The sequence below is a fragment of the Mastomys coucha genome, unplaced genomic scaffold (assembly GCF_008632895.1).
Source record: "Mastomys coucha isolate ucsf_1 unplaced genomic scaffold, UCSF_Mcou_1 pScaffold19, whole genome shotgun sequence".
NCBI lineage: Eukaryota > Metazoa > Chordata > Mammalia > Rodentia > Muridae > Mastomys > Mastomys coucha.
In genome coordinates, this window is record NW_022196901.1 from 15,434,568 (window position 1) to 15,455,612 (window position 21,045).

Below are 21,045 nucleotides of genomic sequence, written 5' to 3' on the forward strand. Positions count from 1 at the left end.
TATATATATATATATATATATATATATATATATATATATATATATATGTGTGTGTGTGTCACATCTCCATGATCCATTCTTCTGTCAACATACACTGTGGCTGGCTCCACTTCTGTTACTGTGAATAATGCAGCTACAACATGGATGTGCAAGTACCTGTCTGAGACAATGTAGCATCTGTGGAAACATACCCAGGAGTGGTACAACTGGATCCCACAGTGGTTCCACTTTTAACTGCAGGGAACCTCCACACTGACTTCCATAGTGGCTATGCTAGCTGGCCCTCTCAGCAGCCGTGGATGAGGGCTCCTCATCCAGCACAGCCTTGGAAGCGTGTGCTGTGGTCTGTCTTGGTGATGGCCTTTCTGACCAGGTGAGGTGGGAACTCCAGTGGATTTACTCTGCCTTTCCCTAGGTGCTAAGGATGCTGAACTTAAAAATAAAAATTACTGCTTATTTGCTTTCTTTTGAGAACTGACTAATCATTTCATGGGATTTACTTACTGGCAGTTTTATGTTTTTGCTGTTTATTTTTCTAAATCTTTACTTACATCAACCCCTCAGTGAGGATTAGCTACAAAACGTTTTCTCCAAGTCTTTCTGATGAAAGTTTCCCTTGCAACCCAGAAACTTTAATTTTGTATGGTTCCATATATTGATTCTTGAAACAACTTAAAAGAAATGGCTTTATCCATTTTCAAAGGACTGATTGTATCCAACTACTTGTTAAATGCACCTTAAGCTGGACAGTGGTAGTCCATGCCTTTAATCCCAGCACTGGGGAGGCAGAGACAAGCAGATCTCTAAGCTCACAGCCATCCTGGTCTACAGAGTGAGTTCCAGGACAGCCAGTGCTATACAGAGGAAACTCACTGTTATACCCAATGTTAACAGACCTGCCTCTTTAATTTCTGGGTGGTGAGGCATTTGTAGACTCTTCTACAATGCATTCTGATTGGTACTCAAGATGAAGTAGTCAAAGCTGCTCAAGGGAAAAGAACCTTAAAAATACACTAATTGAATAGTCTTACTTCCTTTGAAAAACAAGTGATTATACTATTATTAATTGTTAAAGTATCCTAATTTTCATATTGAAAACTTTAGCCCAAAAGTTAGTACAACTTTTAAAGAACTTGCTCATGAAATCAGTCTTAGTTTAGAATATAGTGTTTTGACAAGTTTGAGTTATCAGGTTCTGCTCATCAATAGTCTTAAAATCCCAGGCTACACTGACGAATAACTTCTCTTATCATTGTCTGCAGAAGACAGCTGAGGACCTGGCTTAGAGTGTAAACATATAGTTCAACTACTTCAACTATATTGAGAAAAGGCCAATTCTCAATACTTGCACTGAAAATTTCTGGTAGGACTGGACTTACGTAGTATAATTAATTGCGTAAATAACATCAATGCATTAAACCTTTAACTTTCACTTTAGTCTTGTAAACAATAAATAAAGGTGTGACTCTCTACATGCATACTTCCCTCCGCAGTGCAAGGTATCCAGTCCAGGTCCTTCCCCATGTTCTAGGCAAGTGCTCAACCACTGAGCAAGCTTACTAGCCCTAATGTAGGTCAATCCAGCATATTAACTAACATGTGGTCTGTTTCATTCTGGTAACTGTTTTTAATTCATCAAACCTATTTATATAAAGTTCTTTACTCAAAATCAAGAGCATAATTTCTATTCATTGGACTACTTTTTAGTAACACAACAGTTAGCTCTTAAAGGGCTATGAAAGAAAATTCAGGATTTTTTTGAATTCTAAAGTAGGTATAGAGTTAAAGAAATACAACTCAAAATCTAACGTTTTCTATTTAATCTTTTCAAGAAAGCTATATTCCCAATGGACACAACAATTCATTGGATTAAAGTACTAAACTTAGGAATCTGAGTTAATGTCTATATTTTTAATTGGCATTTGTTGAATTTAAGCTGTTTTATTTTAAGAATGAAATGTATTTAGTCATAGTAAGACTTAAGATCACTTTTCATTCTAACCTCTAGAAACCATGATCACTCACACAAGTTATCCACTGTGCTGTCTTTACCTGCTCTGCATCACCAACTCAGATACCTAAACAGAAACTGCCAACCTCTCCACTTACCACCAGAAAGCACTGTAAGTGTCAGCTGCTATTTCAGGACTAAGCCTGTGGTCACTTATAAAAACTTTAAAAAGCAGGGTACTAAGATTTTAGAATTCAGCATAGGGTTTCTAATATTAACATTTCTCCTAGGATCTGTTTGTACCTAATATCTGATATAGTCTCATTCATTTGCTGGCAAACCAAAGTCTAAAGGAAATCACTGAAACTAGTTCATGCTTTAAGATACCTATACTACAGTTGTCATAATTAAACAGCCAATCCAAGGGAATTGGACATTATAGAAGCAATGACTAGCAGTCCCAGCCATTTTCATACTATGGACCAACGAAAGGGAAGGAAAACTGAAGTCTGGGTCTTATTTGAGTAGAAAAAGCAAGTAAATTAAAGTAATCAATCTAAACATTGTCCATAATATAACAGTATCAGCTACAGAAATCAAAACAAATGACTCCCTGAAAGCTAAATATAACTACTTTGTTATTTAAACTGTTCATCTGAAAGTCTTGGGAAATACTTAAGAAAATGACTTTGCAATAATTAAACTTTTACATCTCATGAAAGAAAACTGTTAATACACACACACACACACACACACACACACACACACACACACGCTCTCTTAGATGAGACAGAAGAGAGTACAAATTAAAAATAGAAATAAAAACACATTATCTTTAAGGAGAAAGGGATAATTGGATTAAGTGCTGACAATCAAAATGATTTTGAAAAATCACTTTTAAAATTATAAGCCGGGTGGTGGTGGCGCACGCCTTTAATCCCAGCACTTGGGAGGCAGAGGCAGGTAGATTTCTGAGTTCGAGGCCAGCCTGGTCTACAAAGTGAGTTCCAGGACAGCCAAGGCTACTCAGAGAAACCCTGTCTCGAAAAACAAACAAACGAAAAACAAACAAACAAAAAAATTATAAACAGTAAAAATAAACACAGGATATGTTTTCTTAATGCATGGTAAACTTTATATAAGAGCACAAATCTATGGATGAAGAACTTGGGAAGTAGCAAAGGCTAGTGACGTCATCTGCAAAGTGATAAAAGAGTTACTTTTTTAAAAAAGAAAAGTTATTTGCAGTATCTCTTTCTTGATTATTTAAACCAGTATCATAACTCTTAACTGAACTAAATATTAATAATATAATACTGAGCTAAGTTTAATCTGATATAAATACCCTCTCCTATCTGGTCACTATTTACTGGTGGTATAAACAATACAACCCCCAAGAACAAATGAAGAACTTGTCTGTAGCACATAGTTTATTCACTTAACTCACCACAGCACTCATTTCAAATAACTTTAGAAAACGGAGGTAGACATAAAAGAAAAGACAATACAAGTGCCAAGCTGTATTAAAGCAAATTCTGACCTACAATACTAATAAAAACAATGAACTATTAAATTAACAGAGTAAAATAATACTAGAAAAATTTTTTAAAATCTGAGAAATCTTCACTACTTTGCTACTATATACTCATTCCCATGAAGACAAATGTATTTACACATAACCCCAATTAAACTTCATGCTCTTTCTCATTAAACTCTAACACTCTGATTATTGAAATAAAATATATAATGAGGCTGTCATATTGAAAGTCATTAATATTCATTATCTAGACAAATATCAGAAGAAGGAATACAGCATCTTTATGTAAATACAAACCCTGATAAGAAGAAAGCAGCATGCCAAAGATCTCTGAAAACAGTGCCGACACTGTAAGAGGCGCCTGCACCATGGCTCTGCACAGCTCCCTCCTGTGTGGTATCTGTGGTACTAGAGCCGTCTCCTTCCCTATGGACTTCCAAATGGGCTGCTTTTCTTAATTTCCTTAATCAGAAAACATTAAGAGTGGAAAGTAGTTTAAAATTTTAACAACTATTCAAGCACATTTAAAAAAATTATAGAACACAGGAGCTTGTTAATAAACAATGAAGTTCAAATGTACTAGACAGAATGTGAAGCATGCACTATGGTGCGTATTCAAGTTCAATTTGTATAAATACAAGGGTATTGTTCCTTGCTCAGACACACATTGGCAGTCAATGTACACACAATTATATGGATCATACTGCAAAGATACTTATAAAACCATTCCCTCCCTATGTGAACATTACTTCTCTGTAGAAGTCAGATTTAGATTGGAGAGAATTATAACCTAAGTAAGCAAAATTATTTACCTAATGTTGGTATTACTTTTCAAGACTGAGATGAACTTAAATCTCAACACTCCCAAACTATAAATAACACAATGTCTTAGCAATAATATCCAAAGCATCTTAAAACAGAAGTGCACTGTGCTCAGGAGCCAGGGAGGAGACTGCTATGTTCACTCATGAACAGGCATTATTATTAAACAGCTTCAGATAACACTTAACAAACAGTCTTTTTTTCCCTTGGCTCTATTTTTGCCAAAGAATCTTAGAAACACAGGATTTTTCTAAATAGAAGAACTTAGTTTATTGCACCTAACATCTATTTCCTGTATTGGTACTGCTAATTTAGAAATGAACTTAAAGAAAAACAAGTAAAAATTACTACAGCAAGAAGAAACCCCAGTCACATGACACTAAAGTGAGACATAAATGGATACAGAAAACTGATCACCAGGTAACTAGTTCTGGAGTTTCCAGTTTTATCTGAAAGAGCTACTTTGTAAAATAACATAATACTCTATGAAGTAAAGAGCAGTTAAGAACAATCCCAAGGGCTGTAGAGATGGTTCAGTGGTTAAAAGCACTTGCTGCTCTGGAAACCAACCTAAGTTCAGTTCCCAGGAACCATATCCAGCAGTTCACAACCACTTGCAACTCCACCTCCACGGATCTGATGCCCTCCTGGACTCTGTGGGCGCCTGCATACATGGGCAGGCACAGACACAAATAAAAGTAAAAATCTTAAAAACCCAATATTCAAATAACAGTTATGTCCACTTTCGGACAAGCAGTACCTTCTTCTTTTACCGCCCGTGCTCAGAGGAGGTTTAGGTGTTCTTGTTGAAACAATCTGGCAATGTACAGTTCCCAAAAGCAGCATCAGCCATACTGGGCCAATCACTTCAGTTAGAGGTATGCTATGTGGGCTAGGAGCGGAAAAGAATAATACTATCGCAGCAACTACAAACGGAGAGAGAAAGTACATTTAGTTATACATCTGTAGTCGCTTACTCAAAACTTTAAAAAGTGTTCTTACGATACTTCTTACTAAATTCTTTTCCTGTTTACCTATGTTGCCAGACATGATGGCAAACACCTTTAGCCCCACCTTTAATCCCAAAGAGACCATAGGCAGGCTGATCTGAGTTAAAGGACAGGCTGGTCTACATAGTGAGTTCCAAGTAGGCCAGGAAAACACAGTGAGATATTATTTCATACACACCACCACCATTATTACTCCAAATAAGCTCTTTTGACCTTTTTATTATTGGCCACTGCCTAACTATGGTATTTAGTAATATATTGTTGAAACAAGACAACACAATACTAAAATACACACACTCATCTTTCTAATGAAGATTATATGAATGTAAATCTAAGGTCATTTTCTGTTAGGTAAAAGTAAGAAAAAAATCATACTAATTTCAAGTACATTTATTCTGTCACACATAATAAGGAAGTCTTTTAGAAAGTGTTCAGTAAGGCTACAAAATGCTTGTTTGTATTCAACAAACAAGGACCTCATGTATCTCAGCCCAGTCAGGAACTAGGCAGCCAAGGATGACCCTGAACCTCCAAGTCTCTGCTTCCCCAGTGGTGAGCCATAGGAGTGCACCCAGGTTTATGCAGAGCTGGGGAACTAACACATACATGCTGGCCTCCTACCACCCAGCGACGTCTCCAGCCCACCACTTAACATTCTGAACACAAAAATGCTTGGACATACTTCCCAGGAAACTCACTGACTACTCATCAATGTTAATCAGTACAATATACAGAAGAAAACTTTTCCTGCCTACATTCTAAACTTTCTGGACATAAAACCTTTACGGGCTTATGTCCTGAAACAGCTTTATTTCTTCTATTTCAGGCACAAACGTAATCATGGTTTGCCACAATATTGGTAACTCTAGGTATGAATTTTTATTTTGTTGTGTTTTGTTTTGTTGTGTTCATATTTATATGAATTTTTTAAAAAAATAGTGCCCTTTCTTTTTTGTTGTTATTATTGAGACCAAGTCTCTTTAAGTAGCCCAGGTTATCTTGGAACTCATGGCAATCCTCGCCCTCCCTAGAATGAGAGCCGCACTCATAATCCAGCAGATCTGCTTCAATCAGATTGAAGGCTCAAGTTCTAGCACCCACAGGGACATACAACCAGCTGTAACTCCAGGTCTAAGGGATGCAACACCCTCTTCTGACCTCTGGAGAACCAGGCATGCATGTATGTGATGTACATACATGCAAGCAAAGTATTCATAAACATAAATTAATAATTTTTAAAAGTTGTAAGACCTAAACAGTGCTTGATGTAATTTCAGAACTGTAGACAACATGTATTAGCAGACTGTAATAGAACGCTGGGGAGGCAAGACAACAGGCTATCAAGTCAGACGGAGTGCTTAGCCATGTGTCTTGGTGACTCCATGTTTATGGGAGCAGTCGGGTCAGAGAACCTCAGGCTTTTCAAGTACCATGTCCACACAGCTGGATGCAGTAACAGTCTTTCTCCTCTGCCGGGTTATTACTGTAGATACTAAGTAGGAATCTGAATAAGCACTTAAGAGAATGGCTGGTTTAAACAAAGTTTTAATATCAAATAAGCATGGGAAAAACCATAGTGGTAAAGACAGAAAAAAAGCCATACTTTATTCAGGAAACATTAACTTGCAGAGTGGTATTAATAATAAATATATAAAAGGATGTGCCAGGCATGATGGGCTCCAGTGATAATCTTAACTCAGGAAGCTAAATAGTAGTTCAAGGTCAGCATATGCTACACAGGTAAAACAAGTGTGTATCTATGTGGGGTGGATGCAAAAGTTTTTATCTAATTAAAATCCAGTTTCTCTCTTTCCTCCTCCTCTTCCTTCCCCTCCTTACACAGATACATGTGTGGTTAGAGAACCACCACTCTGGGTTATTAGTTTTCTCCCTCTGCCACGCTATCATACTGGCCCCAGGAATCTAACTCAAGACCCATTATCTACTGCCCTCAAACATTTTTAATATCTAAATACTTTGTATGTAACATAGCAATAGCTACTTCATGCACAGTAATAGTACATGTTTAGAACAACGCCTTAATAATCATTAAAATACAACATCCTCAAAGTTAAAAGCACATATACTTCCATTACTTAATTATACCTTGAAGAAGATAGAGAACCAGAAGCCAGGAGAAGATGACCTTTGATGTCACTTGTAACCACCAGCGGAAGAAAAAAGGAAAAAATACAACTCGAACAATCCCTTTTCTAGTCAGAGAAGTCCAAGGGCTGTCAGGCTTTGCCTTAGCAAATGCAGACCCTGAGGAAAAAAGTAAACTATAATGGCAGATTCCACTTACTAATCTTTAATTTCCTATAGAAATAAATTCCATGTTTGAAAAACAAGAAATGACATACAATTTTATTCTACTGTATGACTAAGAAATATCTAGTATGGGATAGTGGTCATTTTCAAAAGCAATCTTACTAATTCAGGTATCATACTTAAAAATATACTTTTTTTTTTTTTTTAAGACAGGGTTTCTCTGTGTAGCCCTGGCTGTCCTGGAACTCATTCTGTAGACCGGGCTGTCCTTGAACTCAGAAATCTGCCTGCTTCTGCCTCCCAAGTGCTGGGATTAAATGCATGCGCAACCACTGCCTGGCCTAAAATATACTTTGAGGGCTGGAGAGATGGCTCAGTGGTTAAGAGCACTGACTGCTCTCAAATCCCAGCAACCACATGGTGGCTCACAACGCCCTCTTCTGGAGTGTCTGAAGACAGCTACAGTATACTTACATATAACAAACAAACAAACAAACAAACAAATAAATGAAGCAAGCAAGCTTTGGGCTGGAGCAAGCAGGGCCGCAGTGAACAGGGTCTGAGAGAGCAACCATCCATAATGAGATCTGACTCCCTCTTCTGGAGTGTCTGAAGACAGCTACAGTGTACTTACATATAATAAATACATAAATATATACATACACATATATGTACACACACACACACTTTAAAAAAGATTATCAGTGGAAGTAACAGGATTTCCTCCACATCTTTCATTAAAATAGGACTTAATTTATTAGGAATTATAATTAGTAAAAGGGAATGTGCCCACTAAGTAAAGCCAGGACTGGAGTTCAGATTCCTGACATCCACATAAAAGCGTGAGTGGCCAATCTATAATCCCCTCACTTTGAAACTGGACAAGGAGATGCCTGAGGGCAAATGAACCAAATCATAAAGTTCTAAGCGAGCAGTTCTCAACCTGTGGGTCATAACCACTTTGGGGTCATGAAATTACACAGCAGCTACACTGTGTAGAAGGAAAACTATAGTTATGAAGTAGCAACAAAAGTAGTTTTATGGGTGGGGGTCACCATAACATGAGGAACTATACTAGAGGGTGGCAAGGCAGCATTAGGAAGGTTGAGAAGGACTGCTCTAGGTGAAGGAAGGGAAACTGCCTCAGTAAGTAATGGTCCGGGAAGATGCCAGAGGTTACCCTCCAGCCTCCACATGTACACATGTCTCTTTATAGCACTCCAGAGGCAGAGGTGGATGACTCTTGGTGACTTTAAACCCAGCATGAGCTACACAGTTTAGTTACCAAATGTGACCCTGTCTTTTTCCCACTGTTTCTCTCATTTACTTATTCATTCACTCACTCACTTGTTTGTTTTGAGTGCTAGGGTCACAGCCATCTGCTACAACATCAGCTATAATTTAAATTTAATATTAAGTCCTTACAGGTTGCTGTGCAAACAGGACTGTTATTCTTTTACACTACTTGAAATTATATTTCAAGGAAGGAAAATCAGGTTGGTGTTTTGTAAGCCGCCTTACCCGTCCAGTGGAAGTGAGGAGGCAAACCCCGAGCTCTTCCCCATGCAGTTTTATTAGGATCCTTGTAATCTTGCTTCTTACATCTTACTTATTACTATTTCTACTTACTCCTATTCCTATTCTTAGTTCTATTCCTACATCTTACTTCTATCCTTACATACTTACTCCTATCTATCATACTTACTCTTCTATCCCATCACCAGCCCTAATTCTACATACTTACTTACTATCTCTACATACTTACTCTTCTAAATCTACATCTTACCTCTATCCATCACCAGCCCTAATTCTACATACTTACTCCTATCTCCACATACTTACTCACTCTCTCCAGTCTCTCTCCAGCCTCTCTCCAGCCCCCAGCCCTTGTGGGTTAAATACTTTCCCTGGTCCCAATCAGCATCAGCTACTAGGCAAAGTATAATAGGCTGCGGGAACATCATACCAGCTTGCATCACAAACTAGAGGCACACAGCTTCTCCAACTAAGGGCTTGATTATCAATGCTCTCTGCTCTGGCCGGAGACCAGGTGTTCATTATAGGGTGGCAGCTGCGGCTCCCCACAGTGTTCCTATTTTCTCCCACGTATACTATTCCCGTGCTCATGTATATTACAATTGCCTTTATTTCTGCACAGGTACATAGCTACATTATCTTGAACTGTCTCTTCAGGACCACTGCGTACCTGCATTATCACACAGTTACTTGTCCAGGACTTACCTCTCACAAGATCAACATCGATAAGGTCTGGTTTCACATGTGCTGTTTTCTTTGGTTTATTCCTTAAGCCCTACAATATAGTAAAAGCAGTATTAGAATTCGAAATATATTTTGTTTAAATCCAAAATAGCAAAGAGGGAACCAACTTATATAAGGGTTTCCATTTAAAACAAAATCCTAAAGTAAACTATTAGCTAAGAAGATATATTAAAGATTTGTTACAAATGGAACACATTGCAGCATTCCAATAAACTTTATTATTTTCCAAAAGAAATGTTTAGAGATATGTGTAACATGCAAAGTCTATTTATTATACACAGTAAACTTCCAAATCACAGATGTCATACACCAAGCAAGATAAGCATACAGCCTAGGCCCTAGATGATCTAGGAGACTGCTGGCCTTAGACCAGTAAGAAAGCAGTGAGGTTAAGGGAGGAGTACTGAGCCAAAGGCACACAAGATGTGAAGTTGGCGGTGCTGCTCAGGACAAGACAGGGCTGCAAACTTCTCAGCAGATGCTAGCACATAGGGTGGTGCCGGCAGAACCCCTAAGAGGATGAGCATCTCTCGACTGCCAACTGCTGACCAGACTGTAATGTCAGCTCATGGCCTCAGAACAAGGGTCATGGAAAACAGTTATCTTAAATTGAATTAATTTAAAACTGAGATTAGTGGATTTTAATTAACACCAAATTTCTGCTATCACTAAAGAGTACAAGGTAAAACTTAGTGGGGAGAACAAAACTACGGAAAAATAAATTATACTAAGTTAAGAACTGGACAAGCTTAGACTAAAGTCCCTAGGAACGAAGAGTTGAGAGATGACACAAGGGTTTAAAAGACTGTTAGATTATGGTTCAGTTAAAGAAGCAATTGTGTAGTAATCCTTTGGTTCCACTCAGTAACAGTGGCCCCTGAAGGCTAAGAATTTTCTGCATATAGAAGAGGCAAAGACCATCATAGATCTGAGTTAACCTAAAGTGTACCCTGAGTCAAGATGCAATTAGCATTTGACCCCTTCACATGTTCTGCCCATTTCAGGTTATAAACTCCACAAAGATACAAAACAAGACAAAGGAGAAAGGTTCTGCATTAACAACAATATAGAAATAGTATTTTTTATGCAGTTGATCCTCATGTGTTCAAACTCTGTAATTGCAAATTCATTCACTACTGCTTATACTCTAAAATACACGTTTTCTGTAGTTTTGCCTCATTTGACATGCACAAAGTGGCAATAACAAGACACAAAAGCCCACAAGTTTTTAAGATCACCTAACACATGTTCCCAACTGAGGCTCCACAGAGCAGCACTCTGCCTTCCTGTCTCAGTACTCACTGCTATAAACAACTTCATACCAACTGCCACGCACACTTTGCGTGATGGCGGTATTTGAGGCATAAACTTCAAGGAAAGTCAGTCTCCTGCCTCCGCATTGTCGCCTGGCACCCCAAACTCAGAGGTAGCCCAGATATGTTCTCGTACTTGTGTGCTAGGGGCCCACAAAGATATCATTTCTTTCCTAGCTATCATGAATAGTACAGTAATAAGAATGTAGATTTGAATACTTCCTTGATATACTGACCTTATTTTCTCCAGATTTATATCCCTGAATAATTGCTGGACAATAGGGTAGTTTCACTCTGAATTTTCTGTATTGGCCATACCAATTTACATTGGTATAGTTATACTGGGCAATGGGATTCTATTTTCTCTACAACCTTCACAGCACCATTTTTTTTTTTTTTGAGAATCTGCAGCTCTGTAGCTTATTCATTTGCCTATTCCAGCTCTTTTTCTCTACTTTCTCCTCCTTCTCCTCCTCCTCGTCTTCTCTGTTTTGTTTTGAATGTTGATTTTAATTTTGTATGCTTGGGTGTTTCTCCTGCATGTATGCGCCATGTACTGGCAATGCCCTTGGGAGCCAGAAGAGTACAACTCCCTGGAACTGGAGTGTGCTTGGAAGCAAATGTGAGCAATTTGGAAGAGCAGCCAGATCTGTTCACCTCTAAGCCATCTCTCAGGCACCTTCACTTTTTTTCTTCTTGACACATCATCAGACTATTGGCTAATGGAATTCGTATTATTCCTTCTTTCTTCTCATACTCATTAAATAGTGGTATTTTCCAATGTTCTGGTTTTGGCCATTTTCTTTCATCCTTCAATGAAAGTCTACTTACATATAGACTCTATCTATATAATATGTAAAATGCCTAATTAATATACACATAATACCTAATATGTACAACAACATACCCATACCTATACATACAAAAAGGATACATACCTAGGACTCCTAAGATTTGCCTGGCTATTTCCAAAACAATTTTAAATCTCTCTTCCAATATTTCCTATCACACCTATCACTGCCTTAAGGAATTTATAAAAATGTAATTTTAATTTTATGCTTAAACTCCTTCAATGTCTTGCCAAGTGTCACAAAGTCATGCTTGATGGCCTGGGTAAGGTCTCACACGCTTCACATGCTGTCTTAGACTTTCCTTTCCTGCTTTCCTGCTCATTGCCTTCATCTTCTTCCTCAATGCAATGGCCAAGTCACATTCTCAAGGGTTCCTTGCTCAGTGTCCTCTCCCTCCCTTTCCTCTTGGGTATTTTCATATGCCCTTCATCTGTCTGGGATGTCTTCCCTATTTCACTGTCCACAATGTGTCAAGCTCCTTTCACAAGCTGTCTTGTCTACGAGATCTTTCCTAACCTCCTCATATATTTTCCTTCTGCATTACCCTGTAGACACTGAGCACAGGCCTTTTGCTTCAGTGATTTTAATCTTACCTGTAATAACATACCGGACTTAGAAACTACAGCTCAATCTCTGTCCTAGTGACCTTTAGTCTTATTGGAAAATGTTAGAACTTTGCTAAATGAATGTATTAATTCTTTATAAAAACTTTAAAGATTAAAATTATTATATATCAAAGAATTTACTTCTTCTTTCATAGATGATACAGTGAGAAATCTTTTGAGCAGATTTTTAAGTAACTAATCTAATACTTCTATAGAAAATAGCAAGTGATTATAGTATCATTCTCTAGGCCCAAATTACACTTAGCTCGTGCAAGAACATACTCGTTAGTATCTAAGCAAATGAAAACATAAAATTTATTATCAAAGTACGCTGAGAAACAACAAATTTAGTTTTCAAACTGTTTTTCATGCTAGCAAGAGAGCCTATGAGAATATGCTATCAGAATGAGCCCAGTAGTCACGTGGTCCAGAGGAAAAGGGCCTACTATAAAAGCATTTGAGTTAATGTTCTATTTTCCTAAGTCCCCTTTGAAACTCAGCAACTCTTTTTGCACCCAAGTCACTCTGTTAGTAGCATCAAAAAGCAGATTCCTATTAAGCACAGCAGCGCTTGCAGAATCACTCAGGAGGTGAGCATCCTGAAACACTTACCAGTTTAATAAACTGTACAGAGCAATGACAGCATCAGAGAGAGGAAAAGGAAACTAGAAGTATAAGGTGACAAGTGAAAGGGGAAAGCTGGCAAAAACATGATCATTAGGAAGGACAGTAAAGAGAAGGGCAGGTGCTACAAAGTAAAACAGAGTAAAAGACAGGACTATGAAATCATAGCTTTATCTCTTCAAACGTCAGATAAAGTAATGCTAACTAATATAGGAAGCACAAACAGAATGGCAAAGTGATGGACAAGTTAGAGAACGGCTTCAGAATAAACAAGACAAAGTTGTTACCTTGATTTCTCTTTGTTCAACAGACTTTTCCCATATTTGTTGATCATAGGCTCCAATCTATGAAGAAAGACAATACAATGTTAAACAAGCATTGCTGGCACCAGGTCTTCAGAGCTCCTCAGTGTTCCTTAAACACACACATAAGTGTCTCTGCCACGGATGGTATAGGTCAGCGCTGAGCTGCAGCCTACAGTAAGAGCAGTGTCAGCACCATCCTTGCAGCTTGTTAGAGAATGAAAACTTCCAGGTTCCCTCACAGGAGTATTACTGCATCTGAAATAGGAGGATGAAGTTAAAAAAACCTAATTATGAGAGTCAAATTTGAAAACCATGCCCTAAAGAATTCTTCAATTTAAATAATAAAATTACCACAGTGCTAGTACAGGCAAGAAGAAACGACAAATCCATAACATTCAGATCACAAAGTTGTTTCTTTTTCAGACAGGCCTCACTCTGTAGCCTGACTGGCCTCACACTCACGGCAGCTAGCATGGCCTCCCGAGTGATGAGATTACAGACGTGAGCCACCACAGCAGTGTAAGTCAGTAACTGAGGAGATACAGGAAAAGACAGAAGACAAAACAAGAAGAAAAACACAGCTCCTCGTCTGTTCCTATTGAACTGGAAAGTTATTTGAACTCAGCTTTGACCAGGGCAGGATGACAGTCATTCTTTGGTATTCTTATTCAGTTATTTGCTTAAATATTTCTGTCTTTAGTTTCCACTTAATTCCCTGTATCCAAACAAAACAAAATGCTAAAATGGTCATAGATGCAGGCAAAACACCCATACAAATAAAACAAAATAGTACAACCAACCATTCCAACACATCAAATATTTTGGTGAAACAGTAACCCAAACTACTGGAGAGTACATAGCAATATGTTTAAATTATTGTTTTCCAAATTCTGTTTTCATATGTGAAAGAATGCCTAAGTCTTCTTTTAAAGAACATTGTTTTATTTCAAGGCAATTCAAGTACATAGACACAGAAATACCTTTGCCACAACCCTAAAATCAGAAAAAAATAAGGCCAATATCTATGCAAATGTATTTACTACTCAACATAATGTAGGACCCCACCACCACCAGCCACAGGTTCTGTATAAAGCAGTGTATACAGTGGGTGGGTTTGAAGACTGAGATACTTTAGACTGAGATATTCTTGTAAAAGCAACATGAAAGGACTGGTGGGAGGGTATTCCTCTATAAACTCATAGGATAAAATGGGTTGTTTGACTGGAAAAACTTTTATTCAGAGATTGATGAGAGAGAGTAAAGGCAGTGTCCACCATAATACAATACCTTATGGAGTATTAGGACAATAGATCAGGAACAACTTGCAGAGTTTAAGAACCAAAATAAGAAAACAACTTAACAGGCTTCTTGGTTTCTGTTTTGCCAGTGACAGAGAAACACCTAGAAGGTTTGACTAAGTCAACAAACTTGATAGCTGTCTTTTTGTATTTCTGCTCTATAAAAATTAAGTGGCATGGTCAAGTGCAACTACAATTCTCCATCAAAAATCAGGGAAACATTAACTACATCACTGTTTTTTTGTTTTGTTTTGGGTTTGGTTTTGGTTTTTGAGACAGGGTTTCTCTGTGTAGCCCTGGCGGTCCTGGAACTCACTCTGTAGACCAGGATGGCCTCTAACTCAGAAATCCGCCTGCCTCTGCCTCCCAAGTGCTGGGACTAAAGGCGTGAGCCACCACTGCCCGGCACTACATCACTGTTTTAATGTCATACAAACCTAAAAACAACTCAACTGCAATATTCGCTAGGGAGAAGAGGAATCTTACACAGGCAGCACATCTTCAACTAGGAAAACACTTAGTATTTCTGACTCTGTAATCTCATCTGCTTCGTCACTGTTTCCCTTTGCATCCCTCAGTCCTCCAAGGTGTGCGATTTGGAGCAGACAATATAAAATGCAAATAAGGCTGTTTTTCTAATATCAATAAGAAACAGTTAAATGCTGTGTTGTGATGGTGTTTCAAGGAGGGAAGACATTACTTCACGTTATGAAAGCTTCTGGGATCCCAATTCATATTTGTAACCAACCACTTTGTCTAGAGTCTAAGACAGTAAGCAACTTTGTCAACACTCTTGCCACTGTTCCGGGAGGTATCTGAATGCAGCAGACTGGGCTGGGTTGATTTAACCAGAGCTCATCTACTGTTGTCTTCTCACTCCTAGGAACCACACAAGCATTCTGCCCTCTATATCTCATCCTTCAACCTTATCTACAGCTTCATACCTCCAACGACAGGTTTACAATCCTCTCTCTAGCAATACTCCTCATAGTGACGGCATAGACAACTCCACAGCCTCATCCTACAAGTCTGAAATCCCAGTCCCTGTGATATCAGCATTCCTGGGACTGGAGAGATATCCATTTCCTTTTTGGAGTTTCCCTCTCTACTATATTCTCATCTAACTTATTTTCCCTTTCTTCTTATTTTTATGAACACGTTGGCCTATTCACATGTGAAAATTAATAAAAACATAACTAGAAAAACAAGGGCACAGCATTCTTAAATCAACACAGAAATAAAAGAAACTGAGATAAAGAACTGAAAATAACAAAAACATTAAGGCCGAAATGAATACTTACAATCGGCTCCTACAGTGCCGTGCTCACTGTACACTTATGCAGCAGACACAAAGGACTCAGGAACGAGTTCTTTTCGTGGACTATCCACGAAAATAGCAGTTTTCCTTGCTGCTTTATATTAACACTGTATTCGTTTGCCCACAACGCACATATTGTTATGGGAAGCCAGTTCTCAAACCCAGGTGTGCTCCAGCAGCAGTACGAATCAATCATCTAAGAAAGGAAGTGTGTTTCACGTTTACCACTGTATAGTAACTAACAAGAACTGATCCCCTTCTGTTGTGATTCTCAAGTTTTGTATCTTTCTACACACAATATAAATAAAATACAAAGGGATAGTATGAAGAAGGTAGAGAAGAAGAGGAAAAAAGAATGGCAATGCAAGAGATAAAAAAAAAAGAAGAAGAAGACCAGCAGATTCAGGAAGAAACTGCCTCTATTTACATAACTATAATGATCAGTTCTGGCTCCTAAGGAACAATTGGAAATAATCGATGGTATCACACACACACATCTGTTAAAATGATTAGGTGATGAAACAGGTAGCACTCACGAATTCTAGGAAAATGGTTCTGAGAAACAAACTGAAACACTACTTGTAGGGGCTAAATTACTTCTATGGTGGTCACTACGTTCAGAAGATCACCAGCTCGGTTATGAAAACACTAAAGAGACAGCAGCATCAATCTTATCAAAGGTAGCTGTCCACTGAGTATTGTACTGGGTGCTTAGAAACAAGACTAAACATCCACAAATATACTTAAAAAAGTGAAAGGAAAACACCAGGAGTAACTGGGACCAGAGGGACCCAGGCAACAGGAACAACGCCAGCCCAGTGGCACAGGTTCCTTCCAGTCTGTTTGGGCTGGTACTCTGAGCAGATCTTGGCCGCAAATTTAGCAGCCAGTCTCACAACACCCACAGGAAGTTTCACTCACAGGTGCTCAAACAAGCCCAGGATCACAGGATCCCAAAATCACAGGATCACAGAGACGGCTTCACTCTGAGGAGTTCTGACACAACCAGGATCACAGGAAGGAAAGGCCCCAGTAGGATTTAGCCAGGGCAGGTAGCACTATAGATAACCAGATGGCAGAGGGCAAGCGTAAGAACATAAGCAACAGAAACCAAGGATGCTTGGCATCATCAGAAACCAATTCTCCCAACATAGCAAGTCCCAGACACATCAGAAAAGCAAGATTCAGATCTAAAATCACTTCTCATGATGATAATACAGGACTTTAAGAAGGACATAAAAAAAACTCCCTCAAAGAAATACAGGAGAACACAGGTAAACAGCTAGAAGCCCTTAAAGAGGAAACACAAAAATCCCTTAAAGAACTACAGGAAAACACAATCAAACAGGTGAAGGAAATGAACAAAACCATCCAGGATGTAAAAATGGAAATAGAAACTATAAAGAAACCAGAAAGAGAGAAAACCTGGAGTTAGAAAACCCAGGAAAAAGTCAGGAGTCATAGATGCAAGCATCAACAACAGAATGCAAGAGATAGAAGAGAGCATCTCAGGGACAGAAGACACCATAGAAAACATTGACACAACTGACAAAGAAAATTCAAAAAGCAAAAAGCTCCTAACCCAAAACATCCAGGAAATCAAGAACACAATGAGAAGACCAAACCTAAAGATAATAGGTATAGAAGAGAGTGAAGAATCCCAACTTAAAGGGCCAATAAGTATCTTCAACAAAATTTTAGAAGAAAACTTTCCTAACCTAAAGAAAGAGATGCCCATGAACATACACAAAGCCTACAGAACCCCAAATAGACTGGACCAGAAAAGAAATTCCTCCTGCCATATAATAATCAAAACAACAAATGCACTAAACAAAGAAAGAATTTTAAAAGCAGTAAGGGAAAAAGGTCAAGTAACATATAAAGGCAGGCCTATCAGAATTACACCAGACTTCTCAACAGAGACTATGAAAGCTAGAAGATCCTGGGCAGATGTTATACAGACCATACAAGAACACAAATGCCAGCCCAGGCTACTATACCCAGCAAAACTCTCAATTACCATAGATGGAGAAAAGGAGATATTCCATGACAAAACGAAACTTACACAGTATCTTTCCACAAATCCAGCCCTACAAGGAATAATAGATGGAAAACATCAACATAAGGAGCAAAACTACACCCTAGAAGAAGCAAGAAACTAATCTTTCAACATATGCACACAAACCTAATTCCACCTCTTACAACAAAAACAACAGGAAGTGACAATTACTTTTTCTTAATATCTTAATATGAAAATTAATATTACCAACATATCCTAATTGATTGAAATCCAAAAATATGAGGAATTAGAAATTTGTTGATTGTCATCCGATGGTCTTTCTAATTTGGTAATTGGAGAAAAAGGTCCAATATTGTACAATCTGTGGGAAGCGGTGAAGCTGGAGAGGCAGTCGCCATGGCAAGATGGCGCCTACTTCCGCTGTCGACTCCTAGTAAACAACTGTTTGCGCATGTGCGTAGAGAACTGTTTGCGCATGTGTGTAAAGTGAAAAGACACCGAGTCACGGCCCATTCTGGGGCATTAGGTAGGGTAATGAGCGAACAGCCAATGATGGGCAGACACGCTGTGCTGTGGGCAGACACGGCCCGCACTGTGGTGTATATAAGCAGTGTGGATTATAGGCTCGACCCTTTTTTCCCTACGGAGGAGGCAATAAACGTTGCTGCAGAAGGAACCTAGTGTCCGCGTGTCTTCTTGCTGGCGAGACGACTGCGCGGGCTACAACAATCTATATACATTTCAGCTGTTTGTTCCTGACAATGTCTGGCTGTGTACAACATAAGGGTCTTGAAATCTTGCTTCTCCTATTTCAGCCTCTCTATTAGTAGTATTGTTTATTTCATGTTTTTACACTATACTATGGTTTTCAGAACAGCTTATATATTTCAAAAGTATTTATATACCCAAAAGAAACATAGACGATTAACTAGGGAGCTGGCTCGAACAACAAAGAGTGAGACTGAATGCTTTGCTTGATGTTTGTAACTCTTATATCAAATTTAAAGAAGAGGACTTTATAAGTTACTCTTTCTCTGAGAGGAATGCTTTTCCAAATTATCACAGCTAATGAGTCAAATTCTTACCCTCACCTAATGTTTGCGCCACCCTCCAAGCTGAACCATTGTTCATTGAAACAGTTGGTGAATGACTTTATGGATAGACCATCTTAATACATACACCATTTCTTAAATAAATGCAACCTGTTCTCTGTGGGCTGAGAATAAAGTCACTCACTCAATTCAAATAACTTTGACCACAGCAGGAAGCCTATCCAAAAATCATGCCTACAATTCATTTCTTGGTGCAGCAGAACTATCAACTCTCAGGTTAGCTAAGATGGAGGTAAAATCCTTTGGTGATGTGAGGGTCATAGAAGTACAGCCTTATTACAATGAAATCCAATGTCTAAAAATTGTTCTTATTTTGGGCTTGTACCACAATAAGAGCCAAGATTTTAAACTCTACTAAATACAAAACAAACAAACTTTATATACTTATGTTCATTTAAGAAAATACTAGGAGTTTCTAAGACGGGAGCAGCCAGCCGGGAAGCACAGGCCCCACAAGTCACAGGGGAGTCACAGGGCGGCAAGGACAGGATCCTCTCAGCTTCCGAGTGACAGAGGTGGATCAGCGACCTTCTCTGCCCCTTCCCTGCAAGTGGAGGGCCTGCCTCCAGGGAGTGCTTTAACCCAGCGACTTGGGTGAGATCCACCATATTCTCTCTTGTGAGTTTCTAAGATAGGGCCAGCCAGCCGGGAGGCACAGGCCCCACAAGTCCCAGGGGAGCTGAAGGGTGGCAGGGACAGGACAAGCTCTAGTCAGAGACACTAAGATCATCTCACACCAAAAATCAAGAGATGGTGAAAGGCAAACACAAGAATCCTACCAACAGAAACCAAGACTACTTGGCTTCATCAGAACCTACTACTCCCACCGCAGCAAGTCCTGGATATCCCAAAACACCGGAAAAGCAAGAATTGGATCTAAAATCATATCTCACAATGCCGATAGAGGAACTTAAGAAGGAACGAATAACTCCCTTAAAAAAATACAGGAGAACATAAAGAGGTACAAGCCCTTAAAGAGGAAACAAAAATATCCCATAAAGAATTACAGGAGATCACAAGTAAACAAGTAGAAGCACTTAAAGAGCAAACTCAAAAATCCCTTAAGGAATTGCAGGAAAACACAAACAAACAGGTGAAGGAATTGAGTAAAACCATCCAGGACCTAAAAATGGAAGTAGAAGCAATCACAAAAAGAGACAACTCTGGAATTAGAAATCTTAGGAAAGAAGTCAGGAAACATAGATGCAAGCATCACCAACAGAATACAAGAGATAGAAGAGAATCTCAGGGGCAGAAGATAACATAGACAACATTAACAGAACAGTCAAAGAAAATGCGAAAAGCAAAAAGACCCTAACCCAAAACATCCAGGAAATCCAGGACACAATGAGAAGACCAAACCTAAGGATAATAGGTATAGAAGAGAGTGAAGACCTCCAACTTAAAGGGCCAGTAAATATCTTCAACAAAATTATAGAAGAAAACTTCCCTAACCTAAAGAAAAAGATGCCTGTGAACATACAAGAAGCCTATAGAACCCCAAATAGACTGGACCAGAAAAGAAATTCTTCCCGCCACATAACAGTCAAAACACAAAATGCACAAAACAAAGAAAGAACACTAAAAGCAGTAAGGGGAAAAGGTCAAGTAACATATAAAGGCAGGCCTATCAGAATTACACCATACTTCTAAACAGAATCTATGAAAGCTAGAAGATCCTGGACAGATGTCATACAGACCCTAAGAGAACACAAATGCCAGCCCAGA

General features: G+C 38.7%; 1 protein-coding gene across 4 annotated transcripts in view; it reads right to left on the reverse strand.

Annotated features, from left to right (window-relative positions):
• Phtf2 (putative homeodomain transcription factor 2) overlaps nt 1-21,045 on the reverse strand; it is a 115,698-nt gene that overhangs the window by 35,287 nt on the left and 59,366 nt on the right. For 3 of the 4 annotated variants that reach the window (XM_031380067.1, XM_031380066.1, XM_031380069.1), the window contains 6 exons: nt 13,552-13,608; nt 13,253-13,264; nt 9,833-9,902; nt 7,427-7,585; nt 5,071-5,236; nt 3,786-3,950 (listed from right to left, as the gene is read on the reverse strand). In XM_031380067.1, the coding sequence (XP_031235927.1) occupies nt 3,786-3,950; nt 5,071-5,236; nt 7,427-7,585; nt 9,833-9,902; nt 13,253-13,264; nt 13,552-13,608 (629 nt within the window). The remainder of the gene's footprint in view (nt 1-3,785; nt 3,951-5,070; nt 5,237-7,426; nt 7,586-9,832; nt 9,903-13,252; nt 13,265-13,551; nt 13,609-21,045) is intronic. The other variant, XM_031380068.1, reaches the window with a different exon arrangement.